This window comes from Pocillopora damicornis, chromosome 2 (assembly GCF_964200805.1).
Source record: "Pocillopora damicornis chromosome 2, jaPocDami1.2, whole genome shotgun sequence".
Taxonomy (NCBI): domain Eukaryota; kingdom Metazoa; phylum Cnidaria; class Anthozoa; order Scleractinia; family Pocilloporidae; genus Pocillopora; species Pocillopora damicornis.
Window position 1 is genome coordinate 31,710,516 of NC_142671.1, and position 17,342 is coordinate 31,727,857.

General features: G+C 37.4%; 2 protein-coding genes across 3 annotated transcripts in view; one reads left to right on the top strand and one right to left on the bottom strand.

The window, feature by feature from the left end:
- The window catches only part of LOC113677085 (exocyst complex component 4), a 25,664-nt gene extending 20,193 nt beyond the window's left edge, over positions 1-5,471 (top strand). For both annotated transcript variants that reach the window (XM_089197186.1, XM_089197187.1), the window contains 6 exons: positions 511-545; positions 1,260-1,374; positions 2,103-2,218; positions 3,035-3,130; positions 3,685-3,796; positions 4,461-5,471. In XM_089197186.1, the coding sequence (XP_089053312.1) occupies positions 511-545; positions 1,260-1,374; positions 2,103-2,218; positions 3,035-3,130; positions 3,685-3,796; positions 4,461-4,631 (645 nt within the window). In that variant the 3' untranslated portion in view covers positions 4,632-5,471. The remainder of the gene's footprint in view (positions 1-510; positions 546-1,259; positions 1,375-2,102; positions 2,219-3,034; positions 3,131-3,684; positions 3,797-4,460) is intronic.
- A 2,688-nt stretch (positions 5,472-8,159) lies between these two features.
- On the bottom strand, positions 8,160-17,329 carry LOC113677084 (uncharacterized). The gene is made up of 9 exons (XM_089197188.1): positions 16,977-17,329; positions 16,414-16,474; positions 15,214-15,276; positions 14,261-14,297; positions 12,733-13,732; positions 11,123-11,244; positions 10,788-10,846; positions 10,590-10,676; positions 8,160-9,822 (listed from the first exon to the last, which is right to left on the bottom strand). The coding sequence occupies exons 1-9, from the start codon at positions 17,118-17,120 to the stop codon at positions 9,680-9,682; spliced, it is 1,716 nt and encodes a 571-aa protein (XP_089053314.1). The 5' UTR covers positions 17,121-17,329; the 3' UTR covers positions 8,160-9,679.
- Positions 17,330-17,342: the final 13 nt, after the last annotated feature.

Genomic DNA, 17,342 nt, shown 5'->3' on the forward strand with positions numbered 1-17,342 from the left:
TGCACATCACGAATGACCATTCCAATTTAGAGGAAGTACAATTCAATCAACTAACTACAGGATTTTGGTCAGAATTAATACTTAACTGATTCATAGAAAGTATGTTAAAAAAATAGTGCGATTTGCAGATAAATTTTCTAGCTGATAGGGTGTTGTAAGTCATCTTCGTGTTAATCGATAGTTCAATTTTGCTGTGATGATATTGGCTGAAAATCTTAAGTTGCATAAGTTGGTCGTGATTGGTCAGTTTCGATCCCTCGGTAATGTTCTGTACGATTCGCTTGTTGTGTAAATGTCGTGAATAACTATTTGTTTGTAAGATGCCTGTAGGTAGCGATAGTTGATGTTATTATGAAAGTCAAGCGAGGAAATTTCTTCCACTTGGTGAAAAATTAAAACTGATGAACAAATTCGTCGAAGCCGTCTTGAGTTATATCGTGTTATATATACTTAAATGTACTTTTGAGCCTTGCTTGAAGTAGCTTGCCTTTTGTATCGTTTATTTCACAGCAAGAAATCCCCCCAGTCTCCCAGGAAATCCTACAGTAAGTATTTCTATCCCGTTAACTGTTATAAAGTGAACCTCTTTCAAGTGAGTTTCCAACTTAATAATCCGGGATCGTTTTGGTTTTGCTTTAGAATAGTTCTCATTGATAGTAAAATATAATCCGGGCGTGCGCTGGTTGTAGTTTTGGTTTTGGTTTAGGTTTTGCTTTACTTTTCTCGGTGATTGGTCCGGAAAAGTCGCGTCACTTTCTCAAACAGTCAGATGAAAAACTAACCAATCGCGACTTGGTCGCCGAACGATAGATTCTGACATTACCCATTGACCGATCCAACGTTTTTCTTGTAAAACCAATCTTCTCTTTTTTGAAAAAAAGGAAATGATTTTAATACAGCCTATCCTTAATACACCCTTTCGGTACAACTCAAAGTCTTTTTGAGTAGAGTAAATGCAGCACACCACGTTTACAGTTCTAGCTGGGGGGAGGCAAAAGCCTGCCCGCGTATCCACTGAACTGAGCACGTTCGGGTTAAGAACTCAGCTCTCTATCACGTAGATCCCCTGTCTTCACCCACTCTCCCCTCCATGAAAGGCTTATGAGACAGGAAAAAAAGTGATTGGCAAATAAAGGTTTTGCCTTGCATCTGACTTACAAGTAGTAGCCAAAAGGTAAAGTTTTGTATTTCTTACTCAACTTTAAAAGAAACTCTGTAGAAAGTTAGTCAAAACTTAATCACGTTTTTTCAACCCACAGATCACTTACAACGCTAGCAGAAGATTTTCAGAAAATCTCGGACTCTTGCTTGCTAGTGCTTCATCTGGAGATTAGATGCCATTGCTTTTATTTCTTGATGCGGACTGTACAAGAGGTCAGTCACGCCCTTCTGTCCTACTGAAGACAAAACGCTACAAAATGGTAGCCTTACCATCTGTTTCAATAGGAAATATTTAAAAGCAAGGGCAGTTTTTGATACTGGATTGAAGAAAGCTTTGCAACGACATGGCACTGCTTTCTCTGATGTGCTTCTCTGTTAATACCAAAAACTGTTGATAAGGCGTGACGCAGGTTTCATATGATGGTAGTCATCATCAATATTTGTCACTCTGCAAATTCTTTTATTACAATCGGCTTTCTGTCAGAGGTTGTATGACATGTCAGGGACCAGTCTTTAGTATGGGGGGGGGGTTGGGGAGGGGGGAGTGAAGGATTTTTGGGATATCACATTGTTTTCAGGGGGAACGGAGGGGAGGGGCTGGGGGGGGGGGAGTCAGTCATACCTAATAGAGCACAAAGTGGAGCTATATAAAATTTACTGCTAATGATGGGGGTCATAAGAATATTACTGAGCCCCAATGAGATCCACCAAACCCCCTCTTCCTTCCCCTCCCTCCGATGAATAGTGGCCGGTTCAAACGTGAAGTGAATTGTAGACACTCATATTTGTCTTGTTTTTTGGAGGTGAGGAGGTTGTGCCATCTTCTAAATGAAACGTTTGCCCTTGTTCTCAGTTTTGTGTGAAATTTGGATTACTTGACAAAGGGCTGAAATGCACTCTTACTAAGAACTCAACGAATGATTCTCATTTGTTTCTTTCAGTCTTACATGTGCAATTCAAACGCTATGGACCCTGATAAGAACGTGAATGACTTGAACAAGAGTTTGTCATCGTTTGAGGAAATTGCAACTGCTTGCATGGGAAACTACAAGTTTAGGTACTTAAATATACTTGCATTGTTTACTAAAATGGAACTTGTCATCACTTGTCACCTAACATTTGTTAGCTTTGTTTTCAGAAAATTGGGGTAATTTAAGATTATCAACTGTGTTGATAACGTAAATTGGCCCTGTAAAGAGTTTCAAAGCTGATGTTTCGAGCGTTAACTCTTCGTCAGAGCGAAACGGGCGCGCGTTGATATGGAATTTCTCTTCAAGTGTTTAACTCGATAGCTCACGAGTGAGCGAAACGAACGAGTGAAATGTCGATTTGTACACGAGAAGAAATCTTTCAGAAGAAATCTTTCAGGTACACAGCCAAAATCGGCCCGTGGCAAATCTTCCACTTTTTGATTTTCGTTCTCAGCCAGGAGAAATGCCATTACCAAAGCCACTGAATACGTAACTTTTGGTTTTTCTTTTCGTATTTTGGTTTTCTTCCCCTTCTAGGAAAGTTTGAACGTCACTGTCTGTAAGCGATACGGATTTTTCGGTGTTTTAGCAACCATAATCCGAAAAGATTCCGACAAACGTCTTTGTATTAAGAATGGTGAAGGCTTTGCTGTTCAATCATCAACCTGACCGAGTGGCGCGAAAGGCAAGTGACGTGTCAGCAGCTGATTGGCGATATCAAACACACGTGAAAAAATATCGTAATTTTTCACGTGTGTTGTCACGGCTTTTCTCAGGGCTGGAAATCCTTGTGTAACACCGTAGTTTATATGATAATACTAAATTACCTTGTGATACTCTCCCGCCGACGCAGCACCACAGTCAGTTTTTTTTTAGAAACTTACCTTTTTTATTGTTTTCAGATACCTGTTTGAGGGAGTGGGATTCCTCGTATCTTCTATTCTCATCTCAAACGTTTCGGAGATTAAGAGGATTAACCAAAACGGAATTAAGAAGATGTAAGTTAATTTTTGTGCGTTTTCCTTTGATCAGGGAAGTTTCAACCAAGGAGTTACCAGTAATCGGATGCTCGTGTTTGCGTAAAGATTTCTGGGTTCACCAGGGGTCAAACGTTGCAATTTTCCGGAGGAAAATAATTGGCGAAGGTTGCATCGACGTCCAAAGAAACTAAAAAGACCTAAGCGAGTTATTTCTAGCACTTCATAGCTGATTTTATAATATTTCGAGACCATTGCGCGATGTTAATTTTAGAATAAACCTTACTCAAGGAGAGCAGGTTACCGTTAGATTTTATTGCATATGTTTCCCTCGTATTAACATTATTTTAATCCATTTCTTAAAACACAGCGGTCAAAAAAAGGGCTTTGATCTCTTACAAACGTTTTTTGAAGAGGACATCTACTAATCTTTCGCCATATATTTCCTTGCAACTTGCAAAGTTTGACCACTGACGATCCCAGAAATCTTTGCGCAGTCTAGCCTTGATACTCTTCCATTGACGTTATTTTCTGCTAATTTAGTGCATGGTTCACTATGAAATTTCATTTTCTAGGTGCCGTAACATCTTCGCTATTCAACAGAACTTGACAAACATTACCATGTCCAGGGAGGGGGACCTGGATCGAGCCAGACAGTATTATGAACTGTTATACTCTAACCCAGATGTAAGTGCCAGTCTACCGCTTTACTCAGCGCCCACTTTAATGAACTTCGGTGAAAGATGAACCCCATGCATATGTTAAGTGGACACCAACTAGAGTCCCAATTTTGTTGTTACTATAATTACTTTAAAAGGACCTATATTTAGTGGGCGTGGGAGTTAATTGGAGCTCTTTTGTAACCCAAAATCTTCATCAAGCGGACCCCTCTGCAAGGTTTATTATGGAGTTTATTTCATTAAGGAAGCTATACAGTCTTAAAATCTTTTGCATCTCATCTTTTGCATTTTAAAGCTTGGTATGGCGATCAGGCATATTCAAGCAGACAATTACCCAAGCAGACGAGGCAGAACCTTGCTTGCCTTACACAATTCAAACATATTGGTTTTTTCCAACCGAGTTGATAATGTAAATTGGCCACCGTAGAGAGTTTTTAAGGCTGACGTTACGAGCATGCGCCCTTCACCCAAGCGAAAAGCCAAATTGTCTTGTAACTTCCCCTCCCTTCCCCCACCCCCACCCCCACCCCCACCCACACAGCAGCACTGCAATTTCTTTAAACCCCCCCCATTTTAAATTACACAATTAAGTTTGTATACTTAAATTATACACAGCAAAAGTGACAATGGGTAAGGGAGATATAATTCCCTTTGTTTGACTTTTTCTGCAGGAAATCTTAACGTCTATTGAGGAGCAAGACGCCAAGTTTTCCAAAAGGGAGTACACTGACCTTTTATCACTGCACGCTCGTAGTCAGGCGGTCCGAGATAACAGTGCGCATGAACAGCGAATGGAAAGACTTAAAAAAATCTTCGACAACAAGCTCAAAATGGAAGAATAATCGCTAAATCCACTTTCAAATCTGCAACAAAATAAAAAAAACTTTAGTGGAAGTGTTAAATCATTGAAATGTGACTTTCTTAGCCAAGTTTTGAAAATTGAAAATTTTTTTCCTGTATATTTTGTTTTGTTTTGTTCTTCTCCGTGAGGCAAAGCCAACTACATGACGAGTTTCATTTGATAAACTCCTCATTAAGATTTTTTAGACGGTGGAATGTGCAGATTTCAATCTAATCTCCAAAATTCAATGAAAATCAGTTAGGTTTGTTCGTTGGCACAATTGCTATATAGTATAATTAATTCAAAGCAAATACACGCTCATTTTTCAAACCGTTGAAACGTTTCTACGTGTAATGTGCATCTAGGTGTCGTAAAGGATTCAATTTGTTGAGAACTTTAGCAAAAAATGGCAATAACTGCCCGTGTATTTCGTTTGATGGTTGACGGTGATTTGCGAAATATTTTCAAACTCCACCAACGGCTCGTGCTACAAGAACGGAAACTTTTAAAAAGTCACTCGTGCTTAGAAGTGACGAACTGAACTAGCGATTGTGCAAATTTCTTTTTTTCTCATTCAAACGGTCCTCTGACTCAACCATTTTGCGAGAACACAAATGCAGTTTTATTGCGTTAGCGGAACTCAAATTGATTGCTCGACGAACAGTTTATTGAGTTGTTTCATTTTATTGTTTTGCTGTCATGCCATTAATGTTAGTCGAAATCTAAACATAAAAACCTCGACCAAACTCTTCCTTTAAGGATGAAGATTTACAATGAAAAAGATCATTTGATATCAGTTTGACATCGTCGTTAAATAATAAAGTGAAATAATGATATAAAACAAGTTTTGAACAGCTCTATTTATAAGTGCTAATGATTAAAGCAGTTGACATGGAATACATTGCAGATAGAATTACAATTTTTCTCATCAGGATATACAAACTAAAATTCCTTGGCTGTAAGTATTTCGCCAACAAAACAAATAATGTTATAAATCTCCTTCATCTGATGTGGTTAATGAACATCAGAAAATAATTCTTTGAAAAGCTAGTGTGTCTGTATCCGGCTCAATCTGTTTGTTTTAAACTTAACTTAGCAGCTAGAAGGTGTACAGAGCCCTGTAAACGTCCCATAATTGAAGGGCGACATGTTCTTCCATACTTTGCCATGGTACCTCAATCTCGAATTTTCTAAATCCTGGTGGTGGATTCTGGTGTAGCTCTTGAAGACTGCATTTCTTCCCTTGTTCCTCAACAGCGTTTTCACCAAGTCCGGATACACAGCGCCTTCGACCATGTGTTTTGTAACAAAATTTATCCTTGCCTCTGCTTAGTTTCGCAACACAAGCTCCCATTATTAGAACCAAAAATGCTTCCCAAAGAGATGAATAAGGCGGTTCTGTGTAGCTGTTTGAGGCGTTTTCCCTCTTTCTTTTTTTCCTCAATCCAATGAACTAGAGGGCAGGTGAACGCTCGATTGACCTTTGGAATCGGTTAAAGGTCCATATTGCAAAACTAAGGAAAACTTTGGAGGCTCTTTACAATTTCTGAAACCCCATTAACTTTGCCACTCTGTCGGTGATTGGTCAAAATCACACACAGTGACAAGTCGGCAAATCATAGTAACTAGGGCGTAAACGAGGTAAACAAATAGAAACCTCCTGTTCGCTCTATTTTCGGGAGAAAAACCTGCGCTCTCGTCCACGCTAAAGCTCTCTTTTCTAGCTCATCGTTACTCCTTTAACCCCTAAGAGTGACCATTTTCTAATTTCTTCCTATAATATCACTCCTGAATCAAACATCAAGGTCACGAGCCATCCTCTTAGAGCCTACTTCCCTGAGACCAAGATCACGAGGTATAATTTGAGAAATAAATCCCCTGTCATGCCCGCCATTCGCACAAACCGTTTTAAGAATACATTTTTTAATAGAATTGTTTTTAAGTACAATGTAGCTTTGTAAAAGTGTACTTCCTGTATTAGACTTTTGTATTTGTTTCCACGTATATACTTATCTTATTTAGATACACCTAAGCTTATTTACATCCTTTTCTTTTTAATGTAACATAAGATATGTAATTTTATCTTTTGAACAATAAAGACACACTGACGAGAATCAAGGAAATGATCACCAACTTATAATTCTCTTGATTCTTGCACAAATTCTCCTCGTCAGCGCTTTAGGAAATGTGTAGAGAACAGTATGGAGAATTTGCATACTGATGTTAGGGTGCAAACGGTTAAGAGAAAAACAGACTGCTACTTACGGCAGTTCAGTTGGACTCAAATTGATAGGGGTTCGGAATCGGTGGAAACTTAGTTCTAAAAGATCGTCGATCAAAATAATGCTTAATGGGTGAAATGTTTAAAAAAAATTGTGAAAGAAACGGTTTTTAGAATTCAACAGTGAAGCGTTACCTTAAAACACCGTTGAAATTAGTGAGAAACACGTCCAGCATTTGCGCCCGCGATACAACCTACTCTTTTTCCCATGCCTCCGTCTACCCCCTGCAAATTGAGTGCTATAGATACGTTGTTGACAGAGCTTGTTCGGTCAAGATGCGTGGATATTGGCCGAGTTCATTTTGGGGGTTTTTATGGACCGAGAGGAAGTCGAGATCCATGAAACGCAAAAAGGAGGACGAGGCTAATATCCAGCTGCCATCTTGGTCGAACAGGCTTGGTCAATAAAGGTGTTGTTGTATAGCAAAAAGATGTTCTTATAAAAACCAAGAATGACTTGTTTATTTCCAAAGCCGGTAAAGAAGGTCAACTGTGTTTGTGGCACAATAAACCTACGGGAGTCGTCTATGTTTTAGAAATAAGATTTAGAGATTGTCTTTTTGCTGCTCCTTTTTGCGACCCCATCACCGACGTTGTCCAAAACTTTACTACTTTCTAAGTCCGCTCTACGAATTCTGTTTTCTTTTTTGGTGCGGGATCAAAGCGGGCAATCCCGAGCGGGGGCCCATCTTGTCCGCTTGGGTGGCCAATCAGAACACGGGATTCGCTTCACATCACCCACGAGCGTTACCGGCAATATGATAAGACCTATTATACTTGACTGAAAAGGAACTCTTCACTCGACTCATAAGACGACTTTCTCCGAGGCTGTGGAAACGTCAGTAACTACCACCATTATTATTAGCCCCCCCCCCCCCCTCTTACCCGCAGCAGCTCGATTAGACCGTACAGCACTTGAGTTGATTTTTAGCGGATAGTGAACAATGGTTGAGGACGGTCTAGAGTCACTCTAATGTAAGGTATGTGAGCGGTTGCATATATAGAATTGAGGGTCACCATCAATCTTCCAAAGAGAACCACGGATGCTGGGGTGAGAGAGGGAAAAAAGGAAAACCCTGGGGACATGGAATGCTTCTATGACTGATGCCGAAAACAGTCATTAAAAAATAGAAGAGACAAGAAGGAAAAGAGGCAACAGGGAATCAGTCAGCACATTCACTTCATTCTCATGATGTCAATAAAGGTTCAAAACACAGAGTTGATCTAAATTGTTAAACAAGAATCTCCTTTCCAACTCTTTCTCTAATATTTATTTGTCCAACGGTTATCTCAGTGAAAAAGGTTTAGCACTGTCCTTAGTAAACTTAAATTTGACATTTTCTATAACTACACGATTGTCACTCAGTACATGTACATGTTGACTAGAGACTAAAAATCCCTCATATAGGATATCTAGCTAGGAAATACTTCTCAAGAACCAATATATAGTATTCAAATTCAACAACAGTTGCAGATAAAAAATAAAGTGTCAACAAAACTGTGGTGTTCAATTCAAGGTAATTATTTAACTCAGTTAAACTTAATGTCTAGTTTATCAAAAAAGAAAACCTTTAATCCAGTGCATTTACCAGAATTAATTAAAAAATTTCTTGTGAATGTTGAAAGATGTAATTGTTAATCACTGAGATTTTGATACCATAAAAAATTTTTAAATTCTAGCATTAAATTCATCTGCACAGATTAAATGCTCAATGTTAGTACTTTCTACTGCCACAAAATACACTTATAATGTAGCTTACTTGTTTTTTGCTTATGAATTCAATACCGGATGAAAATTGATCGTAGTCTGAAAATTTTAAAACTGGTCGTCTTTCAGTTATGTCAATATTTCTACACTTCATGTACACTCATCACAAAATTTCTTCTACATTGTGTCAATTATTAGATTGAAAATAATATCATTTGTCAAAAATACTTCAAGGTCCTTTAATGTGAACTGTACAAAATTGAGAATTATGTATTAATACTGTATTGAGTTTGTAGTTCATAACATTGAGTCTACATTTTAAATTCTTGAATGTTTCAGTGAGAACACACGAGCCTTAGTTGACTATATTCCTAGCCAAATTTACTACCAAAATACTGTTCGAGTCAATCTCACTGACTCGGCATATATAAAATGCAATTGCACTGCATGTCTGTTAAAATTCCACCCCCAATAATGATCCATTCTAGACCCACTTGGAAAGAGAAGCTTTCCTTGTTAAGCACAAATTAAGTGGTGTGGAAGTGGACTCACAGGAAGTAATGTGTGATCTAAAGTGGATATAATTTTAAAAACCTTGTAATATGACTGCATTTATATAAAGCAATTTAAAAAGATCAAGTTTGGCAGCCATTAGACATTTTACAAGAAATACATTCAAATATGACTTCTCTGCTCCCTGTGAAACTATTAACTTCTTACTAACCGAGTATGAGGGCCAAACTGGGAAATATTGACCCAAGATCATGACAATAAGGACCAAGCTCAGTGAGGTCTGTAAAAAAACAAACCAGGGCCAATATTTCTCAGTACAGCTTGAGCAAGCAAAGCTAGTTATTAGTTTATTACACAACACTTGCACCAAAATTGTTTATTTTGAATTTGCTAATTTTCATGCATAAAAATACAAGAGTTAGGAGCATTTCTTAGTAAACACTCCATATAACAAAATACGGACCAAGTAATGACCAGTGAATCTACCTCAACCACTATCTTGACATCTAATGACACAGCTTCAACAACCAGCATCTTTGTCTCTACATTAGTACATATATCTCCCCTTGCAAGATTCCTTTCTGCTTTTTAAACTTTTCTGTGACATTCTAAGCAGGGCATCAAAATCCATCTCATCTGATGATGGTGGTCGGCTCAGCTCCTGTTCTTCAAGATAACTGGCATTCGAGTCTGAGAATTAAATTTTTCCATAGTCAGAAAACGAGAAAAATCTCTCTCTTTACCCACTGATGGGGCTAACAGAAAACTATTTGTCTTTCTTATCCTATACATTCCAGAACCCTATCTGTGTGTGAGATTCAAAAGTCACTTTGATCTTTAGGGCCATTCTCCTTTCTGTTACAGCACAGAATCTATGAGAGACTATCCTCCAAATCAAAACCAAGGGTGGGGTGTGTTCATCTAATTGTTCATTCCACCCTCCAGTTGCTACACATTCCCTTGTAAATCAGTTACATGTACAAGAATTTGGCATTATAAGTACATCAAGATAACAACTTTTATCTAACAAGTTTGAGTGAATAAATTCCCATAACCTGCCATTTGGGGGTTAATGTGTGGACATTAGAGGGAGAAACTACAGTTTAATCACTTCTGGGAGTTGATGGGCTGGATATTTACATGACGTCTAACCTACATGTACAGTACATGTAAACCATAGTTTTATGCAATCAGTGGGCCTTAGGCTTTCTCCATAAGGGAGTTGATTTGATTACATTAATACCCTTCTATTGTAAGCTTTTAGCCCTCACGGCACTGTTCACAAAAATAAATGTTCAGGTATAAGGTTCAGCTAAATAGAGGATTATTTTAGATGTAGTTTTGTCAAACAACAGCTAAAACTTGTTTGAATAACCAATCCAATGGGTTAAATAAATAAGGAACAGGTGAAAGGCATTGCAAAATTACATGCATGCTAAAGCTCAAAAAATACTCACCAAAGTCTACATAGCTACCACCACAGAATTTCCTTCTTCCACCAAAGCAAAGATCCAAGACAGGAAGGCGCGTGTCTTCATTTCCCCCTGAAGAGAAAATTATGGTAAAATAAGGGATTTTTCTCATCACCTCAAGCCATACAAAAGCTAAACTGAAAAAGGACGCTAACAAGATGCTAAATTTCTCACAACACTCACTTTCAATAGCTTCAGCAGCAGAGGAGGTTTCAAAAAATGTCACAAAAGCATAGTTGTCACTGTTGGGAAAAAGGTAGAAAAAAATTACATTTTCTGCTGTGGACAAACAAAAACAAATCATACCTTTGGATGAAATTGCCACACCAAAAGAACACTTTTAAGAAAGTTAAAAAAGAAACTAATACTGAAAACTTGAAACAAATCTTTTCAAGCAACTTATACATGTAGGAAGAGAACTCTCACAGCCATGGCACAAATTAAAAATCTGTCATCAGCTAAACAATGGAAATTTTCATCTGGTATTGGAGTTTTCTTACAACAAAAGTATACCCTACCCTTTCTCTCTGAAGTGGACAGTAACTTTTTCAATTGGCCCAAATGGACGAAACCTTCTGAATACATCATCTTTTGTTGTCTTATTGGATATTTTACCAATGTACACAATACGCCTCTCTTCCTACAATCATATAGAACATTAAAATTTTAGAATGATCTTCAGTAACTATTATTTTTTCCTTGTTTTGATCTTCAACTGAAAGTCCTTGAACTATTGAGCTGTCTACCTACAAGAATTAATCCCATAAGAGGACACTGAAAAAAATAGGGAGGATGTCTGCTAAAGGAGAGTTTATGACTGGATTTTAATTACTAGTCATGTGAACAGACAGTCTGCCTTCCCCTGGACAAATAGAGATTTGACAAAACTGATCCCCACTTGTTTTTGATAATTTTCAAACTAAATACAGACTTCGCTGCCATGAGTCAATTACTATGCATGGGGTGTTACTGGGAAGTAAAAAGGGGAATTAAAAAGGTATCTGCAAGTAGAACTGTCTGCTCTCCTGAGTGTCCATTAGCGGGGAGTTGACTATATATACAAAATGTGACTGCATTACAATGTAGATGTTCGACAGAATTAAATTCAGTCTTTTAACAAAGATATTTAATAATTAAACATGGAATGTCCATGAACTTGAACATAAATTAACCCTTAATCTCCCAACAATTGATTTTTAAATGCAATCCTCCCCTCTAGCTGCTACACACTTTCTTGAACATTAGTCACAATAATTTGGTGTTAGATCAAGTGACAACTTCAACCTGTTCAAGCATACTCAATCTTCCTAATAATTCTAAGAAGCATTATGGCTGTTTGCAGTTTTTCCCTATATCTAGACAGTTCAGAAAGCCACTAAACTCTGGAACAAAAATTTATCTTTCAAATCGACACTCTTAATCTAAATATCATCATGCACTTTTCAATCAAGTAAATTATTCTTGTTTTCTTGTCACCATCAAAAGCGTTAAACGGATGCAAATTTTTTTAAACGGATGAGCAAACCGCTTAAACATTGTAGCTAAAGCGTTAAATGGATGCAAATTTTTTTAAACAGATAAGCAAACCGTTTAAACGCTTTCATGAACCGTTTAAACGGATATAAACGGATAGTAAACGGTTTTGCAGCTTAAACGGAAATGTGTTAGTGTCTGTTTTCCCGTGGAGGGTCACATATTCCCACCGATAGTGCAGCTCCATTTCTGCATATAAACACACACACACAACCCACAATTGCTCCATTCGCTCTGATGAAGGGCTAATGCTGGAAACGTCATCTTTGAAACTCTTTACAGTGGCCAAGTTACATAATCAACTCTGTTGATAATACTTAATTACTCTCCAATACTCATTACCTATTTGTTGGCTAATGTATGAATATCACTGGGAGAAGTTACATGTTAATCACTTCTGGAAGTTAAAGGGGTTCAACCACTTGTCAACCAATTGTGAAATTGGTGGTTGACTCCAACCAACCTAAAAATTACAGTACTGTAAAAAAAAATCAAGCAATCACACAATGCACACAACCTCTGTTTTGGATAGCCACTGCATGGTAGTTTCAATGTAGCAATCAAACAAAACAACAAAAGAAAATGTTCCCTGTACCTTTGCAGTGTTCCTGATGTTATGGTCAAACTTGAACTCTAGTTTTCTTTCAAATTCAATATCATGGAATGTTTTGTTCTTTGTGACACCATTTCTCTTTGCAGTGGGGTCTTTACTCCGAGACCTCCTCCTCCTTCTTCTGTTGTGAGGGCTCCTGCGATGGTCTGCTTCTCTGTCACTACCACTTGATTGCTTGCGCCGCCAGTCAGATTCAGAACGTCTAGGATCATATCGGGATGTCCTTTCATTCTTACTCTCTTCATCTGAACTGGAATACTCTCGTCCATCATAACTGTCATTTGAGCACATGCTGTGTCTACGATTGCTTCCTTTATAACAACTTCTGTCTGCATCAGAGCTGTAACTAAACTTCCGATAACTATTCTGTCTCTTATGGTCTTTATCTTTGTCAGTGCTCATTTCCCTGTAGCAATACTCTTCATCACAACTGCTTTCGCCACCACAGCTCTCCTCACAGTATGCACCTCTATAGCGCTTTGGAAGTCTCCTCTTTCTGTCTGGTGAATGATCATCACAGCTTAACCTTCTCTTGTGTGAGTAACGGTTTGGACCAGTTTCTTCAGAAATAGAGTGATGATGATTCTCCATGTCCAGAGACTTTTGAGGACTACATTTCAGAATAGACTCTTTCAAAGTATTGTCATCATCTGGTTTCAACTGAATAGGTTTTCTCAGTGGAGATCCACTACAGGCATAGTTGTGATCTGTAGCATGATTATCAACATGGGAATTCTTAACAGTTTTAGAATTTTCATCCTGTCCTTTTACATCATTGTGAGAAGATCCACCACTTGTTGTTCCATGAACTTCTTGATTTTCTTTATTTTCAGCAGAATGAAAATGTGCAGAATTCTCCTCAGCAAGGGAAGGTAAGCCCCTATTTCCTACATCACATGGAATGCCAAATTTCAGCTCATGTTTCTCAGCAAATGAATTGATCTTGTCTGAAACAGTCTGCATTTCACAAGATGTATCTTTCCTGAAATTATCAAAACATACAATGCCCCTTAGGAGATTTCCATTTCACAACTTGCAAAAAAAGACAGCAGCACCTTGCTACAAAACAACTTCAAAGCAGGTTACAGCAACAACTTGTTGGTATGAAGAAAATAATTTTAGTAGAAATTCATATCAAAGAACATAAACTTAAAAAAAAAAAATCTCAAAATCAAAATCTGAGAGCAAAAAGAAAATGATTCCTTAAGATTTGTCCTTGAAGCAATAGAGGCAAAGTGCTTCATAACAGCAACCTGCAAACTAGCATCTCTCTCAGGATTCAACCTACTACTGTATTTCGTAAACGTTTTACAGAGTGATAAGCATCTAATTTCTCCTTGCTGTATCATCCTTGAATCACATATTAAGGTCATGAGAATAGAGAAAATGATCACCAACTAAAGATGCTCTTGATTGTTAAACAAATTCTCCTTGTCAGCACCTTAGGAAATGTATAGAGAACAGTATGGAGAATATGCATAAAGTCTAAAGGGTTCAGACAAACACTTACAGAGAGGAAAGCTGAGGTGTGGAGCAATCTATTGAACCTATAGGGACAAACATGAAAAAAAAAATTTGAATAAAATTTACAACCACTAAACTAAACAGTCACTAAACTAAGAGTTTTCTCTCATGCTTTTGCAATATCACTGATATTTCTATTAAAGCCTAGTCCCTACATTGCACCTCTTGGGAAAACAGGAATTAGATAAGATAATTAACAATCCCTTGTCACACTAGGAGTCATCTTATAGAGCCTTTGACATTTTGACGGTACACAGGACCCTTGCCCCATAGTAACTTAGTTTCACAAACAAGTTTGCTGCAGAAGAGCTTCAGACTTCAAAATCTTGGGAGACTTTGCATTTATTTTGTCATTCCTTATTTCTTGTTGCCTAATCCTTGCAACAAATCAGTAATTTCCTATATGATTTGAAAAGCATACCAAAACTGACTGCCTATTCTTGATCTGAGTCAGTCAACTCTAATAACTCAACCCTTCAGGGGAAGTTGAAAAAACTTCAAGTTATCAGGAGTTGAAGATACAGGCACTATAATTTAATGTAACTTTAACCAACAAAACCTGAACTGGACTGACATGTTTTGGAGAAAACAAAAAAGGACAAAGACTACAAGGCTGCTTCAAAATAAATTACAGTGAATGTTTTGGACTGCAGCACACTGTTTGTTTTGATTTGTCACATATTGACAGTTGTGGTTCAACATGATTCAAGGTAATGATGGTAAAAATTTAAAGAGAATGACCTAAATGGAAATGAAAATTGCTCTGAGTTAAGGGGAGGTTCTAGTTATTGAGGGTAAAATTGCAGTAGATGTGTGATGGAAATCCAAGGGAAATTGAATTTGATTTAATTTTAAATCATTGGTATTTTCAAGAAGCTCAAAATCCAAGAAATTATGAGTGTGCAGCAGTTCAGGTATGGTTTAATGACCATGACGTACCTTGTTTTTCCTCATACTCTAAAAACTGCTCCAGTAAGGCGCTCACATCATTAGCTTCAATCCCTGTCAATGAGTGGAGCTCAAATGAGACCATTACACACTTAAAGAAAAATTAAATTTACACAGACAAGTACATGTGTACTTGTACAAGGACACTATCATATAAGTAATCATACAAAAAACTTTCACCGCCTATAGATAGTTGAAACATGTAAAAGGCAGCCATCAGACAGTGATTGTTGCTTTTACCTCAGTAATGAAATAAAGAAAGTTGTTTTTGTATTTTGTCACAAGCATGGGACAAAGCAAAAATTGAGCTTTAAGGGGAAGTGAACCTCAAAATTTTTCATTTCAGCCTCACAGCATGGAATCCTAAGGTTCAAAGTTTGTTTCCTTGTGAGAATTTCGCATTTTTCTTTGTACTGTGCTTGTGACAATAGAAAAAACACCTTCAACTCCCTGAAGCAATTAACATTAAACCTCTCCCTATAATATCCATACAATATTCAGCAAACAGGGATTGAAAATGCTCAAACTTGTTAGGAAGATGTTGCTATCTAGATCTACCAACAAATTGTGGTAACTAATTTACAAGGAAATGTGTTGCAGTTTGCTGGGGAGGATGATTAACAGTAGGATCTTGGGAGTTAAAGGATTAAACAGTGAAGTTACTTATTATGAGATCAAAATTTCAAGTGTGGCCCTCAGCAAGAGGGGATTATGTGTAGCCTTGAGAAAATCAGGAGTCAAACAATTTGCACTGAGTGATGTACATGCCATGCTTTCTCTAAGACATGTGGTCATTTAATGTTTTTTCCTCTGAAGTTTAATCTTTGAGGCCAGTTTAATTTTGGTCTTTGGTTGTCTTGAATTATAGTACCAGCCAAGTGAAAATAAAAAAATTGGCTATCAAAAGTCACAATTCCTGAGCAACCCCAGGGGAAATTTTAACCAATGTATATAAATACATTAATTTCACAAAAGTAAAGGATTTTTTGGGTTTGTTATAGCAAAGAGCAAGGAAAAAAATTAGCAGTACTGTTACTTTCTTTTGGCTTATTCTGCTCTCAAAGGTTTCTTTTGTAGCTGGTCCTTCACAATTCATTTTCTCTAAATCTTTTTTTATGGTTCAAGACCATCTTTGGAATTTTTTACCTTCATTGAACTGGAATTAAAAAAAATCAAGAACTCACGACTTACCTTCAATAAGTTCACCATCTTCTAACTCGTTCGAAGAAGTTCCCTTTCTCTCGATGTCGTTCTAGTATCCAGAGAGAAAAAAAAACACTTTGTCTAACGAAGACTCACATGAAGTCACGTACACATTTTGAAGAACATTGACATAGCATTTTGATCAAACATAAGATAATCATAAAGACAATCATCTACAAAGGTAAGTTTAATGAGCTCATTGTAATGGGAAATTGATCAAGATTCTGGATTCTGAGTCGAGTCAACTTTTCAATTTGAGGAAGACGTTATATTTAAAAAAAAACCCGAAGTAGCTAAAGAGTCGTTTGGTGAAGATGATTTTCACCAATAATAGCTCAAATTCGACGAAAATTTCAATAACTCCGTTTAATCAATTCAATCAAAGTTGCATGGGTTTTTATATGGCAAGGATTTAAAGATTTAGAGCTCTTTTGACACCACGTGTTATAAACATGCCTGAACACATGACTTACGTTGCCTAAGAACGACTTTTTACCGGAGAAAAAATTATTTCACACAGCTATTTTGTGGCGGTCAAAAGTAGTTCTTACCTGAGACACTTCATGAATTGAAGAACTAGACACTTTGCCGGCAACAAAGTTCGGTGCGGACTCGAAATCCTTATGTTTCGAGTCGCTTTGTACATCATGGCACGAAGACACCAAACGCAGTTGTACGGCTTCACTTTTTCGCATACTGCTTCTTTACATATGTATATTTTTTCTATTACAATTCATAAGATTTACTTTTTAAAACTGACGAAGTTTATAACCAACCGAAGAAAACGCCGCTTTACGATAAGAAGTTAAGTCATCCGTGTTTTTGACTTAAAACCACGCGGATGAACTTGTTGCGACACAACGTGTACATTCATCCTTTGTCGAGTGGAGCCCGGGACGAGCATACTAATTTTTTAG

What these genes read in the sequence shown, in the direction of transcription:
- LOC113677084 (XM_089197188.1), bottom strand. Translation starts at nt 17,120, where the DNA reads ATGCGAAAAAGTGAAGCCGTACAACTGCGTTTGGTGTCTTCGTGCCAT. An exon ending in ACATCAGGAACACTGCAAAG is followed by an intron (nt 11,245 to 12,732) that starts GTACAGGGAACA and finishes ATATGATTGTAG; the next exon opens with GAAGAGAGGCGTATTGTGTA. An exon ending in TGGTAGCTATGTAGACTTTG is followed by an intron (nt 9,823 to 10,589) that starts GTGAGTATTTTT and finishes TTTAATTCTCAG; the next exon opens with ACTCGAATGCCAGTTATCTT.